The following is an 18,647-nucleotide window of genomic DNA, read 5'->3' as shown; positions in this document are numbered from 1 at the left end:
CAGAAAAAAAAATTAAGACTTAGACACTTTTGTTATGAGGCTGTCGATATCTATATACAAAAAAATGCTACCTTTAAGTAACAAAATTTAATAGCATCAGCTCTTCAGATTAAAATTAACACTGATGATTTTAGAAAAGGAAAGTAGCAATAAAAAAGAAAGAATTTGTAACAAATGGGTTAAAAAATATACTATAAAAATGTATTTCTTATTTTATTAAAAAAATTATGAGTCTCCTATCCTTAATTGTCTAAGTCACACAGCTGACTTAGGCAGAAACACAAAAAATATAGTATATTGATATAAGCAGTGAGTTAGGCAGATCATAAGTCAGCTCTCCTTAATTGCCTAAGTCACACAGCTGACTTAGGCAGAAACACAAAAAATATAGTATATTGATATAAGCAGTGAGTTAGGCAGATCATAAGTCAGCTCTCCTTAATTGCCTAAGTCACACAGCTGACTTAGGCAGAAACACAAAAAATATAGTATATTGATATAAGCAGTGAGTTAGGCAGAAAAAAAAATTAAGACTTAGACACTTTTGTTATGAGGCTGTCGATATCATCTATATACAAAAAATGCTACCTTTAAGTAACAAAATTTAATAGCATCAGCTCTTCAGATTAAAATTAACACTGATGATTTTAGAAAAGGAAAGTAGCAATAAAAAAGAAAGAATTTGTAACAAATGGGTTAAAAAATATACTATAAAAATGTATTTCTTATTTTATTAAAAAAATTATGAGTCTCCTCTCCTTAATTGTCTAAGTCACACAGCTGACTTAGGCAGAAACACAAAAAATATAGTATATTGATATAAGCAGTGAGTTAGGCAGATCATAAGTCAGCTCTCCTTAATTGCCTAAGTCACACAGCTGACTTAGGCAGAAACACAAAAAATATAGTATATTGATATAAGCAGTGAGTTAGGCAGATCATAAGTCAGCTCTCCTTAATTGCCTAAGTCACACAGCTGACTTAGGCAGAAACACAAAAAATATAGTATATTGATATAAGCAGTGAGTTAGGCAGATCATAAGTCAGTTCTCCTTAATTGCCTAAGTCACACAGCTGACTTAGGCAGAATCTACAAAAATATAGTATATTGATATAAGCAGTGAGTGGCATATCATAAGTCAGCTCTCCTTAATTGCCTAAGTCACACAGCTGACTTAGGCAGAAACACAAAAAATATAGTATATTGATATAAGCAGTGAGTTAGGCAGATCATAAGTCAGCTCTCCTTAATTGCCTAAGTCATACAGCTGACTTAGGCAGAAACACACAAAAATATAGTATATTGATATAAGCAGTGAGTTAGGCAGATCATAAGTCAGCTCTCCTTAATTGCCTAAGTCACACAGCGGACTTAGACTTATGTCAAAAAATAAAAGGGTCGAAAATTGGCCACTTTTCGAAAATTTCCCTGTACTATAGTACAGGGATTTTTTCAAAAAATGACAAATTTTCGACCTTTTTATTTTTCGATTAAACTGGTTACTATAGCACAATTGACATGCGCAGAACGCAATATTCGACTCTGCGCATGTTTATTATGCTATAGTAACCATTTATGTCAAAAGTGGTATCTATAGCCAATTGACATGCGCAGAACGCATTATTCGACTATGCGAAAGTTTATAATGCTATAGTAACCATTTATGTCAAAAAATAAAAGGGTAAAAAATTGGCCATTTTTCGAAAATTTCCCTGTACTATAGTACAGAGATTTTCTCCAAAAATGACTAATTTTCGACCTTTTTATTTTTCGATAAAACTTGTTACTATAGTACAATTGGCGTGCGCAGAACCCATTATTCGACTCTGCGCATGTTTATTATGCTATAGTAACCATTTATGTCAAAAGTGGTTACTATAGCCAATTGACATGCGCAGAACGCATTATTCGACTCTGCGCATGTTTATAATGCTATAGTAACCATTTATGTCAAAAAATAAAAAGGTAAAAAATTGGCAATTTTTTGAAAATTTCCCTGTACTATAGTACAGGGATTTTTTAGAAAAACTACTAATTTTCGACCTTTTTATTTTTCGATAAAACTGGTTACTATAGCATAATTGACATGCGCAGAACCCATTATTCGACTCTGCGCATGTTTATTATGCTATAGTAACCATTTATGTCAAAAGTGGTTACTATAGCCAATTGACATGCGCAGAACGCAATATTCGACTCTGCGCATGTTTATAATACTATAGTAACCATTTATGTCAAAAAATAAAAAGGTAAAGAATTGGCCATTTTTCGAGTTAGGCAAAAAAAAAATTATGACTTAGACACTTTTGTTATGAGGCTGTCGATATCATCTATATACAAAAAATGCTACCTTTAAGTAACAAAATTTAATAGCATCAGCTCTTCAGATTAAAATTAACACTGATGATTTTAGAAAAGGAAAGTACCAATAAAAGAGAAAGAATTTGTAACAAATGGGTTAAAAAATATACTGTAAAAATGTATTTCTTATTTTATTAAAAAAATTATGAGTCTCCTCTCCTTAATTGCCTAAGTCACACAGCTGACTTATGCAGAATCTACAAAAATATAGTATATTGATATAAGAAGTGAGTTAGGCATATCATAAGTCAGCTCTCCTTAATTGCCTAAGTCACACAGCTGACTTAGGCAGAAACATAAAAAATATAGTATATTGATATAAGCAGTGAGTTAGGCAGATCATAAGTCAGCTCTCCTTAATTGCCTAAGTCACACAGCTGACTTAGGCAGAAACACAAAAAAAATATAGTATAAAAATAGGGTTAAAAAATATATTGTAAAAATGTATTTCTTATTTTATTAAAAAAATTATGAGTCTCCTCTCCTTAATTGCCTAAGTCACACAGCTGACTTAGGCAGAATCTACAAAAATATAGTATATTGATATAAGCAGTGAGTTAGGCATATCATAAGTCAGCTCTCCTTAATTGCCTAAGTCACACAGCTGACTTAGGCAGAAACACAAAAAATATAGTATATTGATATAAGCAGTGAGTTAGGCAGATCATAAGTCAGCTCTCCTTAATTGCCTAAGTCATACAGCTGACTTAGGCAGAAACACACAAAAATATAGTATATTGATATAAGCAGTGAGTTAGGCAGATCATAAGTCAGCTCTCCTTAATTGCCTAAGTCACACAGCGGACTTAGACTTATGTCAAAAAATAAAAGGGTCGAAAATTGGCCACTTTTCGAAAATTTCCCTGTACTATAGTACAGGGATTTTTTCAAAAAATGACAAATTTTCGACCTTATTATTTTTCGATTAAACTGGTTACTATAGCACAATTGACATGCGCAGAACGCAATATTCGACTCTGCGCATGTTTATTATGCTATAGTAACCATTTATGTCAAAACTGGTATCTATAGCCAATCGACATGCGCAGAACGCATTATTCGGCTATACGCATGTTTATAATGCTATAGTAACCATTTATGTCTAAAAATAAAAGGGTAAAAAATTGGCCATTTTTCGAAAATTTCCCTGTACTATAGTACAGGGATTTTTTCCAAAAATGACTAATTTTCGACCTTTTTATTTTTCGATAAAACTTGTTACTATAGTACAATTGGCGTGCGCAGAACCCATTATTCGACTCTGCGCATGTTTATTATGCTATAGTAACCATTTATGTCAAAAGTGGTTACTATAGCCAATTGATATGCGCAGAACGCATTATTCGACTCTGCGCATGTTTATAATGCTATAGTAACCATTTATGTCAAAAAATAAAAAGGTAAAAAATTGGCAATTTTTTGAAAATTTCCCTGTACTATAGTACAGGGATTTTTTAGAAAAACTACTAATTTTCGACCTTTTTATTTTTTGATAAAGCTGGTTACTATAGCATAATTGACATGCGCAGAACCTATTATTCGACTCTGCGCATGTTTATTATGCTATAATAACCATTTATGTCAAAAGTGGTTACTATAGCCAATTGACATGCGCAGAACGCAATATTCGACTCTGCGCATGTTTATAATACTATAGTAACCATTTATGTCAAAAAATAAAAAGGTAAAAAATTGGCCATTTTTCGAGTTAGGCAAAAAAAAAATTATGACTTAGACACTTTTGTTATGAGGCTGTCGATATCATCTATATACAAAAAATGCTACCTTTAAGTAACAAAATTTAATAGCATCAGCTCTTCAGATTAAAATTAACACTGATGATTTTAGAAAAGGAAAGTACCAATAAAAAAGGAAGAATTTGTAACAAATGGGTTAAAAAATATACTATAAAAATGTATTTCTTATTTTATTAAAAAATTATGAGTCTCCTCTCCTTAATTGCCTAAGTCACACAGCTGACTTAGGCAGAATCTACAAAAATATAGTATATTGATATAAGCAGTGAGTTAGGCATATCATAAGTCAGCTCTCCTTAATTGCCTAAGTCACACAGCTGACTTAGGCAGAAACACAAAAAATATAGTATATTGATATAAGCAGTGAGTTAGGCAGATCATAAGTCAGCTCTCCTTAATTGCCTAAGTCACACAGCTGACTTAGGCAGAAACACACAAAAAATATAGTATATTGATATAAGCAGTGAGTTAGCCAGATAAAAACAATTATGACTTTAGACACTTTTGTTATGAGGCTGTCGATATCAGCTATATACAAAAAATGCTACCTTTAAGTAACAAAATTTAATAGCATCAGCTCTTCAGATTAAAATTAACACTGATGATTTTAGAAAAGGAAAGTAGCAATAAAAGAGAAAGAATTTGTAACAAATGGGTTAAAAAATATACTGTAAAAATGTATTTCTTATTTTATTAAAAAAATTATGAGTCTCCTCTCCTTAATTGCCTAAGTCACACAGCTGACTTATGCAGAATCTACAAAAATATAGTATATTGATATAAGCAGTGAGTTAGGCATATCATAAGTCAGCTCTCCTTAATTGCCTAAGTCACACAGCTGACTTAGGCAGAAACATAAAAAATATAGTATATTGATATAAGCAGTGAGTTAGGCAGATCATAAGTCAGCTCTCCTTAATTGCCTAAGTCATACAGCTGACTTAGGCAGAAATACACAAAAATATAGTATATTGATATAAGCAGTGAGTTAGGCAGATCATAAGTCAGCTCTCCTTATTTGCCTAAGTCACACAGCGGACTTAGACTTATGTCAAAAAATAAAAGGGTCGAAAATTGGCCACTTTTCGAAAATTTCCCAATACTATAGTACAGGGATTTTTTTCAAAAAATGACTAATTTTCGACCTTTTTATTTTTCGATTAAACTGGTTACTATAGCACAATTGACATGCGCAGAACGCAATATTCGACTCTGCGCATGTTTATTATGCTATAGTAACCATTTATGTCAAAAGTGGTATCTATAGCAAATTGACATGCGCAGAACGCATTATTCGACTCTGCGCATGTTTATAATGCTATAGTAACCATTTATGTCAAAAAATAAAAGGGTAAAAAATTGGCCATTTTTCGAAAATTTCCCTGTACTATAGTACAGGGATTTTTTCCAAAAATGACTAATTTTCGACCTTTTTATTTTTCGATAAAACTTGTTACTATAGTACAATTGGCGTGCGCAGAACCCATTATTCGACTCTGCGCATGTTTATTATGCTATAGTAACCATTTATGTCAAAAGTGGTTACTATAGCCAATTGACATGCGCAGAACGGATTATTCGACTCTGCGCATGTTTATAATGCTATAGTAACCATTTATGTCAAAAAATAAAAAGGTAACAAATTGGCAATTTTTCGAAAATTTCCCTACACTATAGTACAGAGATTTTTTAGAAAAATTACTAATTTTCTACCTTTTTATTTTTCGATAAAACTGGTTACTATAGCATAATTGACATGCGCAGAACCCATTATTCGACTCTGCGCATGTTTATTATGCTATAGTAACCATTTATGTCAAAAGTGGTTACTATAGCCAATTGACATGCGCAGAACTCATTATTCGACTCTGCGCATGTTTATTATGCTATAGTAACCATTTATGTCAAAAGTGGTATCTAAAGCCAATTGACATGCGCAGAACGCATTATTCGACTCTGCGCATGTTTATAATCCTATAGTAACCATTTATGTCAAAAAATAAAAGGGTAAAAAATTGGCCATTTTTCGAAAATTTCCCTGTATTATAGTACAGGGATTTTTTCCAAAAATGACTAATTTTCGACCTTTTTATTTTTCGATAAAACTTGTTACTATAGTACAATTGGCGTGCGCAGAACCCATTATTCGACTCTGCGCATGTTTATTATGCTATAGTAACCATTTATGTCAAAATTGGTTACTATAGCCAATTGAAATGCGCAGAACGCATTATACGACTCTGCGCATGTCAATTATGCTATAGTAACCAGTTTTATCGAAAAAGAAAAAGGTAAAAAATTGGCAATTTTTCGAAAATTTCCCTGTACTATAGTACAGGGATTTTTTCAAAAAATGACTAATTTTCGACCTTTTTATTTTTCGATTAAACTGGTTACTATAGCATAATTGACATGCGCAGAACCCATTATTCGACTCTGCGCATGTTTATTATGCTATAGTAACCATTTATGTCAAAAGTGGTTACTATAGCCAATTGACATGCGGAGAACGCAATATTCGACTCTGCGCATGTTTATAATACTATAGTAACCATTTATGTCAAAAAATAAAAAGGTAAAAAATTGGCAATTTTTTGAAAATTTCCCTGTACTATAGTACAGGGATTTTTTAGAAAAACTACTAATTTTCGACCTTTTTATTTTTTGATAAAGCTGGTTACTATAGCATAATTGACATGCGCAGAACCCATTATTCGACTCTGCGCATGTTTATTATGCTATAGTAACCATTTATGTCAAAAGTGGTTACTATAGCCAATTGACATGCGCAGAACGCAATATTCGACTCTGCGCATGTTTATAATACTATAGTAACCATTTATGTCAAAAAATAAAAAGGTAAAAAATTGGCCATTTTTCAAGTTAGGCAAAAAAAAAATTATGACTTAGACACTTTTGTTATGAGGCTGTCGATATCATCTATATACAAAAAATGCTACCTTTAAGTAACAAAATTTAATAGCATCAGCTCTTCAGATTAAAATTAACACTGATGATTTTAGAAAAGGAAAGTACCAATAAAAAAGGAAGAATTTGTAACAAATGGGTTAAAAAATATACTATAAAAATGTATTTCTTATTTTATTAAAAAATTATGAGTCTCCTCTCCTTAATTGCCTAAGTCACACAGCTGACTTAGGCAGAATCTACAAAAATATAGTATATTGATATAAGCAGTGAGTTAGGCATATCATAAGTCAGCTCTCCTTAATTGCCTAAGTCACACAGCTGACTTAGGCAGAAACACAAAAAATATAGTATATTGATATAAGCAGTGAGTTAGGCAGATCATAAGTCAGCTCTCCTTAATTGCCTAAGTCACACAGCTGACTTAGGCAGAAACACACAAAAAATATAGTATATTGATATAAGCAGTGAGTTAGCCAGATAAAAACAATTATGACTTTAGACACTTTTGTTATGAGGCTGTCGATATCATCTATATACAAAAAATGCTACCTTTAAGTAACAAAATTTAATAGCATCAGCTCTTCAGATTAAAATTAACACTGATGATTTTAGAAAAGGAAAGTAGCAATAAAAGAGAAAGAATTTGTAACAAATGGGTTAAAAAATATACTGTAAAAATGTATTTCTTATTTTATTAAAAAAATTATGAGTCTCCTCTCCTTAATTGCCTAAGTCACACAGCTGACTTATGCAGAATCTACAAAAATATAGTATATTGATATAAGCAGTGAGTTAGGCATATCATAAGTCAGCTCTCCTTAATTGCCTAAGTCACACAGCTGACTTAGGCAGAAACATAAAAAATATAGTATATTGATATAAGCAGTGAGTTAGGCAGATCATAAGTCAGCTCTCCTTAATTGCCTAAGTCATACAGCTGACTTAGGCAGAAATACACAAAAATATAGTATATTGATATAAGCAGTGAGTTAGGCAGATCATAAGTCAGCTCTCCTTATTTGCCTAAGTCACACAGCGGACTTAGACTTATGTCAAAAAATAAAAGGGTCGAAAATTGGCCACTTTTCGAAAATTTCCCAATACTATAGTACAGGGATTTTTTTCAAAAAATGACTAATTTTCGACCTTTTTATTTTTCGATTAAACTGGTTACTATAGCACAATTGACATGCGCAGAACGCAATATTCGACTCTGCGCATGTTTATTATGCTATAGTAACCATTTATGTCAAAAGTGGTATCTATAGCAAATTGACATGCGCAGAACGCATTATTCGACTCTGCGCATGTTTATAATGCTATAGTAACCATTTATGTCAAAAAATAAAAGGGTAAAAAATTGGCCATTTTTCGAAAATTTCCCTGTACTATAGTACAGGGATTTTTTCCAAAAATGACTAATTTTCGACCTTTTTATTTTTCGATAAAACTTGTTACTATAGTACAATTGGCGTGCGCAGAACCCATTATTCGACTCTGCGCATGTTTATTATGCTATAGTAACCATTTATGTCAAAAGTGGTTACTATAGCCAATTGACATGCGCAGAACGGATTATTCGACTCTGCGCATGTTTATAATGCTATAGTAACCATTTATGTCAAAAAATAAAAAGGTAACAAATTGGCAATTTTTCGAAAATTTCCCTACACTATAGTACAGAGATTTTTTAGAAAAATTACTAATTTTCTACCTTTTTATTTTTCGATAAAACTGGTTACTATAGCATAATTGACATGCGCAGAACCCATTATTCGACTCTGCGCATGTTTATTATGCTATAGTAACCATTTATGTCAAAAGTGGTTACTATAGCCAATTGACATGCGCAGAACCCATTATTCGACTCTGAGCATGTTTATTATGCTATAGTAACCATTTATGTCAAAAGTGGTATCTAAAGCCAATTGACATGCGCAGAACGCATTATTCGACTCTGCGCATGTTTATAATCCTATAGTAACCATTTATGTCAAAAAATAAAAGGGTAAAAAATTGGCCATTTTTCGAAAATTTCCCTGTATTATAGTACAGGGATTTTTTCCAAAAATGACTAATTTTCGACCTTTTTATTTTTCGATAAAACTTGTTACTATAGTACAATTGGCGTGCGCAGAACCCATTATTCGACTCTGCGCATGTTTATTATGCTATAGTAACCATTTATGTCAAAATTGGTTACTATAGCCAATTGAAATGCGCAGAACGCATTATACGACTCTGCGCATGTCAATTATGCTATAGTAACCAGTTTTATCGAAAAAGAAAAAGGTAAAAAATTGGCAATTTTTCGAAAATTTCCCTGTACTATAGTACAGGGATTTTTTCAAAAAATGACTAATTTTCGACCTTTTTATTTTTCGATTAAACTGGTTACTATAGCATAATTGACATGCGCAGAACCCATTATTCGACTCTGCGCATGTTTATTATGCTATAGTAACCATTTATGTCAAAAGTGGTTACTATAGCCAATTGACATGCGCAGAACGCATTATTCGACTCTGCGCATGTTTATAATGCTATAGTAACCATTTATGTCAAAAAATAAAAAGGTAAAAAATTGACAATTTTTCGAAAATCTCCCTGTACTATAGCACAGGGATTTTTTAGAAAAATTACTAATTTTCGACCTTTTTATTTTTCGATAAAACTGGTTACTATAGCATAATTGACATGCGCAGAACCCACTATTCGACTCTGCGCATGTTTATTATGCTATAGTAACCATTTATGTCAAAAGTTGTTTCTATAGCCAATTGACATGAGCAGAACGCATTATTCGACTCTGCGCATGTTTATAATGCTATAGTAACCATTTATGTCAAAAGTGGTTACTATAGCCAATTGACATGCGCAGAACGCATTATTCGACTCTGTGCATGTTTATAATGCTATAGTAATCATTTATGTCAAAAAATAAAAAGGTAAAAAATTGGCAATTTTTCGAAAATCTCCCTGTACTATAGCACAGGGATTTTTTAGAAAAATTACTAATTTTCGACCTTTTTAGTTTTCGATTAAACTGGTTACTATAGCATAATTGACATGCGCAGAACCCATTATTCGAATCTGCGCATGTTTATTATGCTATAGTAACCATTTATGCCAAAAGTGGTTACTATAGCCAATTGACATGCGCAGAACGCATTATTCGACTCTGCGCCTGTTTATAATGCTATAGTAACCATTTATGTCAAAAAATAAAAAGGTAAAAAATTGGCAATTTTTAGAAAATCTCCCTGTACTATAGCACAGGGATTTTTTAGAAAAATTACAAATTTTCGACCTTTTTATTTTTCGATAAAACTGGTTACTATAGCATAATTGACATGCGCAGAACACACTATTTGACTCTGCGCATGTTTATTATACTATAGTAACCATTTATGTCAAAAGTGGTATCTATAGCCAATTGACATGCGCAGAACCCACTATTCGACTCTGCGCATGTTTATTATGCTATAGTAACCATTTATGTCAAAAGTGGTTACTATAGGCAATTGACATGCGCAGAACCCATTATTCGACTCTGCGCATGTCAATCATGCTATAGTAACCAGTTTTATCGAAAAATAAAAAGGTAAAAAATTGGGCAATTTTTCGAAAATTTCCATGTACTATAGTACAGGGATTTTTTAGAAAAATTACTAATTTTCGACCTTTTTATTTTTCAATAAAACTGGTTACTATAGCATAATTGACATGCGCAGAACCCACTATTCGACTCTGCGCATGTTTATTATGCTATAGTAACCATTTATGTCAAAAGTGGTTACTATAGCCAATTGACATGCGCAGAACGCATTATTCGACTCTGTGCATATTTATAATGCTATAGTAATCATTTATGTCAAAAAATAAAAAGGTAAAAAATTGGCAATTTTTCGAAAATCTCCCTGTACTATAGCACAGGGATTTTTTAGAAAAATTACTAATTTTCGACCTTTTTAGTTTTCGATTAAACTGGTTACTATAGCATAATTGACATGCGCAGAACCCATTATTCGAATCTGCGCATGTTTATTATGCTATAGTAACCATTTATGCCAAAAGTGGTTACTATAGCCAATTGACATGCGCAGAACGCATTATTCGACTCTGCGCCTGTTTATAATGCTATAGTAACCATTTATGTCAAAAAATAAAAAGGTAAAAAATTGGCAATTTTTAGAAAATCTCCCTGTACTATAGCACAGGGATTTTTTAGAAAAATTACTAATTTTCGACCTTTTTATTTTTCGATAAAACTGGTTACTATAGCATAATTGACATGCGCAGAACCCACTATTCGACTCTGCGCATGTTTATTATGCTATAGTAACCATTTATGTCACAAAATATAAGGGTCGAAATTGGTGATTTTTTGATAATTTTCCTTTACTATAGTACAGGGATTTTTTAAAAAAATGATTAATTTTCGACCTTTTTATTTTTCGATTAAACTGGTTACTATAGCACAATTGGCATGCGCAGAACCCATTATTCGACTCTGCGCATGTTTATTATGCTATAGTAACCATTTATGTCAAAAGTGGTTACTATAGCCAATTGACATGCGCAGAACGCATTATTCGACTCTGCGCATGTTTATAATGCTATAGTAACCATTTATGTCAAAAAATAAAAAGGTAAAAAATTGGCAATTTTTCGAAAATTTCCCTGTACTATAGTACAGGGATTTTTTAGAAAAATACTAATTTTCGACCTTTTTATTTTTCGATAAAACTGGTTACTATAGCATAATTGACATGCGGAGAACCCACTATTCGACTCTGCGCATGTTTATTATGCTATAGTAACCATTTATGCCAAAAGTGGTTACTATAGCCAATTGACATGCGCAGAACGCATTATTCGACTCTGCGCCTGTTTATAATGCTATAGTAACATTTTATGTCAAAAAATAAAAAGGTAAAAAATTGGCAATTTTTAGAAAATCTCCCTGTACTATAGCACAGGGATTTTTTAGAAAAATTACTAATTTTCGACCTTTTTATTTTTCGATAAAACTGGTTACTATAGCATAATTGACATGCGCAGAACCCACTATTCGACTCTGCGCATGTTTATTATGCTATAGTAACCATTTATGTCACAAAATATAAGGGTCGAAATTGGTGATTTTTCGATAATTTTCCTTTACTATAGTACAGGGATTTTTTCAAAAAATGATTAATTTTCGACCTTTTTATTTTTCGATTAAACTGGTTACTATAGCACAATTGGCATGCGCAGAACCCATTATTCGACTCTGCGCATGTTTATTATGCTATAGTAACCATTTATGTCAAAAGTGGTTACTATAGCCAATTGACATGCGCAGAACGCATTATTCGACTCTGCGCATGTTTATAATGCTATAGTAACCATTTATGTCAAAAAATAAAAAGGTAAAAAATTGGCAATTTTTCGAAAATTTCCCTGTACTATAGTACAGGGATTTTTTAGAAAAATTACTAATTTTCGACCTTTTTATTTTTCGATAAAACTGGTTACTATAGCATAATTGATATGCGCAGAACCCATTATTCGACTCTGCACATGTTTATAATGCTATAGTAACCATTTATGTCGAAAAATAAAAGGGTCGAAAATTGGCCATTTTTCGAAAATTTCCAGGGATTTTTTAGAAAAATTACTAATTTTCGACCTTTTTATTTTTCGATAAAACTGGTTACTATAGCATAATTGACATGCGCAGAACCCACTATTCGACTCTGCGCATGTTTATTATGCTATAGTAACCATTTATGTCAAAAGTGGTTACTATAGCCAATTGACATGCGCAGAACGCATTATTCGACTCTGCGCATGTTTATAATTCTATAGTAACCATTTATGTCAAAAAATAAAAGGGTCGAAAATTGGCAATTTTTCGAAAATTTCCCTGTACTATAGTACAGGGATTTTTTAGAAAAATACTAATTTTCGACCTTTTTTTCGATTTTTCACAAAAATTGCCCAATTTCGACCTTTTTATTTTTCCATAAAAATGGTTACTATAGCATAATTGACATGCGCAGAACCCATTATTCGACCCTGCGCATGTTCATTATGCTATAGTAACCATTTATGTTACAAAATATAAGGGTGGAAATTGGCCATTTTCCGAAAATTTCCCTGAAATTATCTAATTATGATATAGTAACCAGTTATGTCAAAGAATAAAAGGGTCGAAATTTTGCTGACATTTTAACAAGGCCATATACATGACTGCAGTTGCGTGCTCAAATTTGAGTTAGTGTTTACCGACCGACCGACATAGTGAGCTGTAGAGTCACATTTGCACGTGACTAAAATTTCCTGTAATATACATTGAAAAGGGTGAATCTAAATATATTTTCAATATTTCATCTTGTTTATTGATATACTATGCATGTACATTGGTCTTAATTACTTAAAGCTTATTTAAACCACTGTCAAGTAGTGTGAACAAAAGACAACAAAAACATGAGATGTATATTATAGTGGTTCAACACAGACATAAAAACAACCATGTGGACCCACAGTAACCATGTCAGACCACAGTAACCGTGTCAGACCACAACAACAAACTAAATGTAGAAAAATCCACATAGATTATAAAATAAAAGGGTATATTTGTAGTTCATTTACAGGTTGAGCCAAAATGATTATTGTTACAGACATTTACACATTATAAAAGTATTTTTTACAGAAAAAAGATTTTAGCTAAAAGAAATTATTATTATTATTTATTCGGTTGTATCTCTAAAAGAAAAACAATTTGTATTGCTTGAACAGAGAAACTAAAACAATTTAAAGCTATGTTCACATTAAGCATGGATTCTATGGAGTGGCTTATCCTTGGAGTGTTAAGCCGTGTCTACACTATCAAACTTTATGTGAAAAAAAAAATATAATTATGTTTATGATGATGTCAAATCATGACCATAGCACTAGCATATTTGGGCACATCAAATTGTGTAAAGTTTGTAGACAGGGCTTAACACGAACAATAAAAAGGGACAACAAACCATTGAATACTGTTACTAGGGTACCTTAGGTTTTTGATAACATACATGGATTTTTACAGATTGGCTTAGTGTGAACTAAACCTATTCCATTCACCAGACAGGAATCTGGGCTCAGTGTGGACATGGGATTACAAGAAGTATATTTCAATTGTTGTAATGCACCCAGAGACCAGCTAATCCTTAAAATTTGTCATGATTAGAATAAAATATTTTAAATAGCTAAACTTAAGTGTTTAATAATAATTTATATTTTACTTACTAAAATCAGGGAAGTTTTTGTTGCCTTTAAATTTGCATAAAAGATTAGTCTTAATTCTTGTGATTGTTTCATTTTCACAAAAGTTAAGGCCAAGAATGGAAAATAAATGAATTTAAATTGTAGTGTAATATTTCATTGCTGTTTTATTTCTAAAGGCAGACTGTTTTAAAATTTGAATGCCTTAATTTGGTTTCAAACTTGCTAAAAGTTAAAAACAACAAATTATGTTTTTGAGTTTTAAAATTATATTAACAACACATGCAATTTATGTATTTTAATCTTAAATTAAAACAATTTCTTTAAAATATAATGATAAAAGTATAACACACTGAATTGTTATATTCTTTTAAAATATAACAATAAAATAATAAATGATAATTTACATAAGCTTAAAAAAATATGAACATTACTTACAATATCTTGGAAGAAGTTTACATGTTAGCTTATTTACATTTATATCTACACTATAATGTTTATTTTATGGTTCAATTTTATTTCTAAGATCATGCAGCTGTATTACTAAATGCACTCTCTAACGTTATGATCGTCTTTGGTTAAATAAAATAAGTATATAACAATAATTACACTTAATAAAGTATACTGTCATTATATTGCAAGTTTCCACGGCAACAACATATATATATTATAAATTGAGCCTATATTACGTATTTTTCTTAAGTAGATTATAAATTACGAATGAGGGTACATTTATTGTAAATACATAATAGAAAAAAAACGCTTATGAAGTTGAAATGTCGTTCTTTTTTAAGCGTTAATTTTCTATTATGTAGATTATAAATGATTCTACAATCGCTATTGTCTTCATGAAAGTCAAAAACATTGTCCAAGTTTTCTCTATACATTATCAAAATTCTTACTAAATCATCTTTATTTAAAAAAAAGATGTACATGTAACGTACTATATTGAAAAACCCTATTGTGTTGCAAATAACACAAGTGTTATAGTCTTGTAACATGAATGCACCAGTTACATTAACACATTAGGCATCAAGACATGTTGACTTATATTTGCAAAACACAGTTTCTATATATCTGGCACGATATGGTATTTTACACAGAAATGCAGCCAATCAGATATTTATAAAATCGGATTTGTTTGTTGTTGATAACTTCTCAATACAGGAAATTATTAACCGAATGTCAACCCAGACTTGACCTTCATCAGTTTAGGGCGGGATTCTCTTGGGGCTGACCTCTTATATAGCACCAGTATGTCGGTCAGACACTGTACGATGAAATGATAGAGTAGTGTACTTCATCTTCTTCGTAGTTTCAACAAATGATAAGATTGGTGGATCTTCTGTAATTTATAAAAAAAAAGAGAAAGACTTTAATAACAAATTTAAATTTTCAATTGTTGTAAATTAGAACTGAACTATAGTTGTACCATTATCAAAACTTAAGCTACCTATGTACCTTTTCACAATTTTCTTGAAACATGTGATGAGTTGCTACTGGCAACAGATGAACTGCTTGAAATGGAGTCATCACCACGACGATTGCCAAACATACTCTCATCTGAGCTGCTCTTTGTCAGTGATGACCCAACAGTATGTGCTGGTTGGTTTGGATGGCATTTAACAAGACTTGGAAAATCGGAGATCTCTGCAACGCTCTCGTAATGAGTCTCTAACATCAATGAGCTTATCATGGAACTGCTGTTTGTTGTGCTTGAACTACTGCTTTCATTTGATAAAACAGAAAACGGTCGTTGATGTCCTGATACCTGATGATGATCGAACGAAGCCACTGAGATGGAATTTCTTGAACGTATACCTCGGTTTTTAAATTCAATTGCACGGTCGTTTATCTGGTCTTCATTCGGTTTAATGTCAATGCATGGTTTGCTGCCAATACCCATGTACGACAGTTCAGAAAGGCGTGACTCTGTAAACATAAAGAATTAAAAGAATGTGTTTAGCAATAAAGTCAGCTTGCGATAACTTACATTGTTCAACAAAAAATTAAGAATTGGTCAAACTATAATAACTACTACTGCAGAAAAATGCATTTGTGTCAATAATAATTATGATGAATATATTTATGAATAACGAGTGAATTTAGCGAATGACAAATTTAAGTTTAAGGAATATGTATGTGTTTTATTCTGTGAAAGTTTTGCTATTGTCAGAACAATCTTGGTAACTTTCTACGATTATAATAACAGTCATGTAAGAATTCCATCAACGGCTTTCAAAATAAGGTCAAGAATACAAGGCCATTTGACAAGTACGCCGCTATTAACGAACCGGGTCCGACTCATTGAGAAACGTATAACCATGTTCCTTCGCTGGGACTCGGGGAGTTGGTAATTGTTTGTTGGTGACTCAGCAAAGGAAATAGTTATTATGTCTAATGAATAATGTTTCTGAGCTGAGAGAATACAGACCAGACTGATGTCAATGTCAGATACCACCTGAGACAAGAAGTGACCAATCGAAAAGTCCTACATAATCACAGCTTTTTCTCATTTATAAAACCACTCATAGAAAGAATTCAATTAAGAAATAATACTTTTACTAAAATGAATTTACTAATTTCATATCCTGAGTGACCATATAATGGAGAAGGTCGTGACAACTCGAACCGGTGACATACATTGCATAAGAAATGCACTGTACCACTGAGATCAATAATAATTAAAACTTTAACAAACTAAATCAATTTACCTTTGTTATACCCCTATTAAAGAGACAAGATGAAATATATGTTTTAACACTACAGCCAACCCATATTCAGAGGATATATTAAGGTGATACTATATAGTAATGTAGTAATATATAGTAAAATAATAAATTCATATTCATAACAATGTTTTTCAAATAAGAAATATAGTTAAGAACATACTTTTTGGCTCTAAAAAAGAATATTGCCATTTAGCAGTAACATCCTGTACCTAGCCAATGCTCCTATTGTCTTCAATTACCTGTTTATTGAACTTAAATGAAATAAAGGAACTCGCTAACTAAAAATACTTTGAAAAGAACAGAAGGTGGCCGATGTTTTCAAGTGTTTCCTAAATTAGAACTGAAAATAACGACAAAATCCGATGTTGACGATACGACACAGACTATCTCGTTGATCCCGCGGGAAAAGAACATGCGACTACTATCATACCAAAGTCATCAAATATAATGTAACATAATCAAATTAATTAAAACATGGACCAGCATTCGGGAAATGAAAACTTGTTTGAGAGACAAGGAATAAACAGGAAAGCGAAAACACTAGAGAATATAAAGGAAGCAAGAAAAAAAAACACATAGATGAATGTACAATGTGTCATATATTCTATGATTTTTATTTTAGCCAATTAAAGAATAGAATTGGTTTGGATGTCTGTCAACCGATTTTAATTCTTTACCCCTTGCTATATATCCATGACAGATATTAAATTTTAAATTGGATCAAAACTTTTAATAAAATTTGTATCAGTGTCAAATTGAAGTGATATCAATCACAATAAAAATTCTCTGACATTCAATTATAATTTTAAAATCTACGATTGAACAGATAAAGCACAGATAATAATGATGTAAATGGCGAAAAATAAAAGAAAAACAAAACAATAAAATATATATTAAAAAAAAAAAAAAATTTACAAAAAACAATTTTGATTTGACTCTACCTTTACTCTTTACTGCCTGTCTCCATAGCAACTGTGTAATTTCATCAACCCATTCTTTCTTTACGTTGACAGAGGGCGCATGTAGAGTGTAGCGTTTGTCTTTGTGTTTCATTCGTCTGAACCAGATTTCAAACTTGAGGCCGCTTTCACCAACGCTTTCGGTAATTCCAATGTCGTTGGTCTGTAGAATAAAAAAATATTTAAATTTTGTTATTTTCAGAAAGATAAGTCGTCAAAATAAGTCTTATTTTTGCGGATTCAACTACATTCACTGTATACCATTTCACTTAACTTAATCTTAAATATAATCAATATTTTGTTTTCACTTGTTACATTTAAAACCAGAAACCCCAAATTTCTTGTAACTTTTTAGGATGATATCAGAGGATACACATTTTAATTCAAAGGAAGAATCGATTATTATTTGTCGTAAATGTTCTTATATTGTTTTTTTACACCCCCTTTTTGGGAAAAATAAAAAGATAAACATGTATTAAAACAGTTGTTGTGATGAAGATCAATATTTCCTTTAAATGACAAATGTGTAGGAAATAGGGTTTTTATACTGGTCAGAAGAGAGGGGCTTCAAAGGGCTATAAAGTTCACATAGGTCCCAAAAACATCTGCCGCCTAAGTAGTGTGTAGAGATCTTGTCAAGATAGCATTGTAA

General features: G+C 31.7%; 1 protein-coding gene across 6 annotated transcripts in view; it reads right to left on the bottom strand.

Moving 5' to 3' along the window:
• Positions 1-13,357: 13,357 nt before the first annotated feature.
• LOC140057304 (puratrophin-1-like) overlaps positions 13,358-18,647 on the bottom strand; it is an 84,753-nt gene continuing 79,463 nt past the window's right edge. For 5 of the 6 annotated variants that reach the window (XM_072102901.1, XM_072102900.1, XM_072102898.1 and 2 more), the window contains 3 exons: positions 17,978-18,158; positions 15,766-16,236; positions 13,358-15,649 (listed from right to left, as the gene is read on the bottom strand). In XM_072102901.1, coding sequence (XP_071959002.1) covers positions 15,770-16,236; positions 17,978-18,158 — 648 coding nt within the window. In that variant the 3' untranslated portion in view covers positions 13,358-15,649; positions 15,766-15,769. The remainder of the gene's footprint in view (positions 15,650-15,765; positions 16,237-17,977; positions 18,159-18,647) is intronic. The other variant, XM_072102903.1, reaches the window with a different exon arrangement.

The sequence above is a fragment of the Antedon mediterranea genome, chromosome 8 (assembly GCF_964355755.1).
Source record: "Antedon mediterranea chromosome 8, ecAntMedi1.1, whole genome shotgun sequence".
NCBI classification, from domain to species: Eukaryota; Metazoa; Echinodermata; class Crinoidea; order Comatulida; family Antedonidae; genus Antedon; species Antedon mediterranea.
The sequence above is the reverse complement of the archived record's forward strand: the minus strand, read 5'-3'. Positions and strand labels throughout refer to the sequence as shown.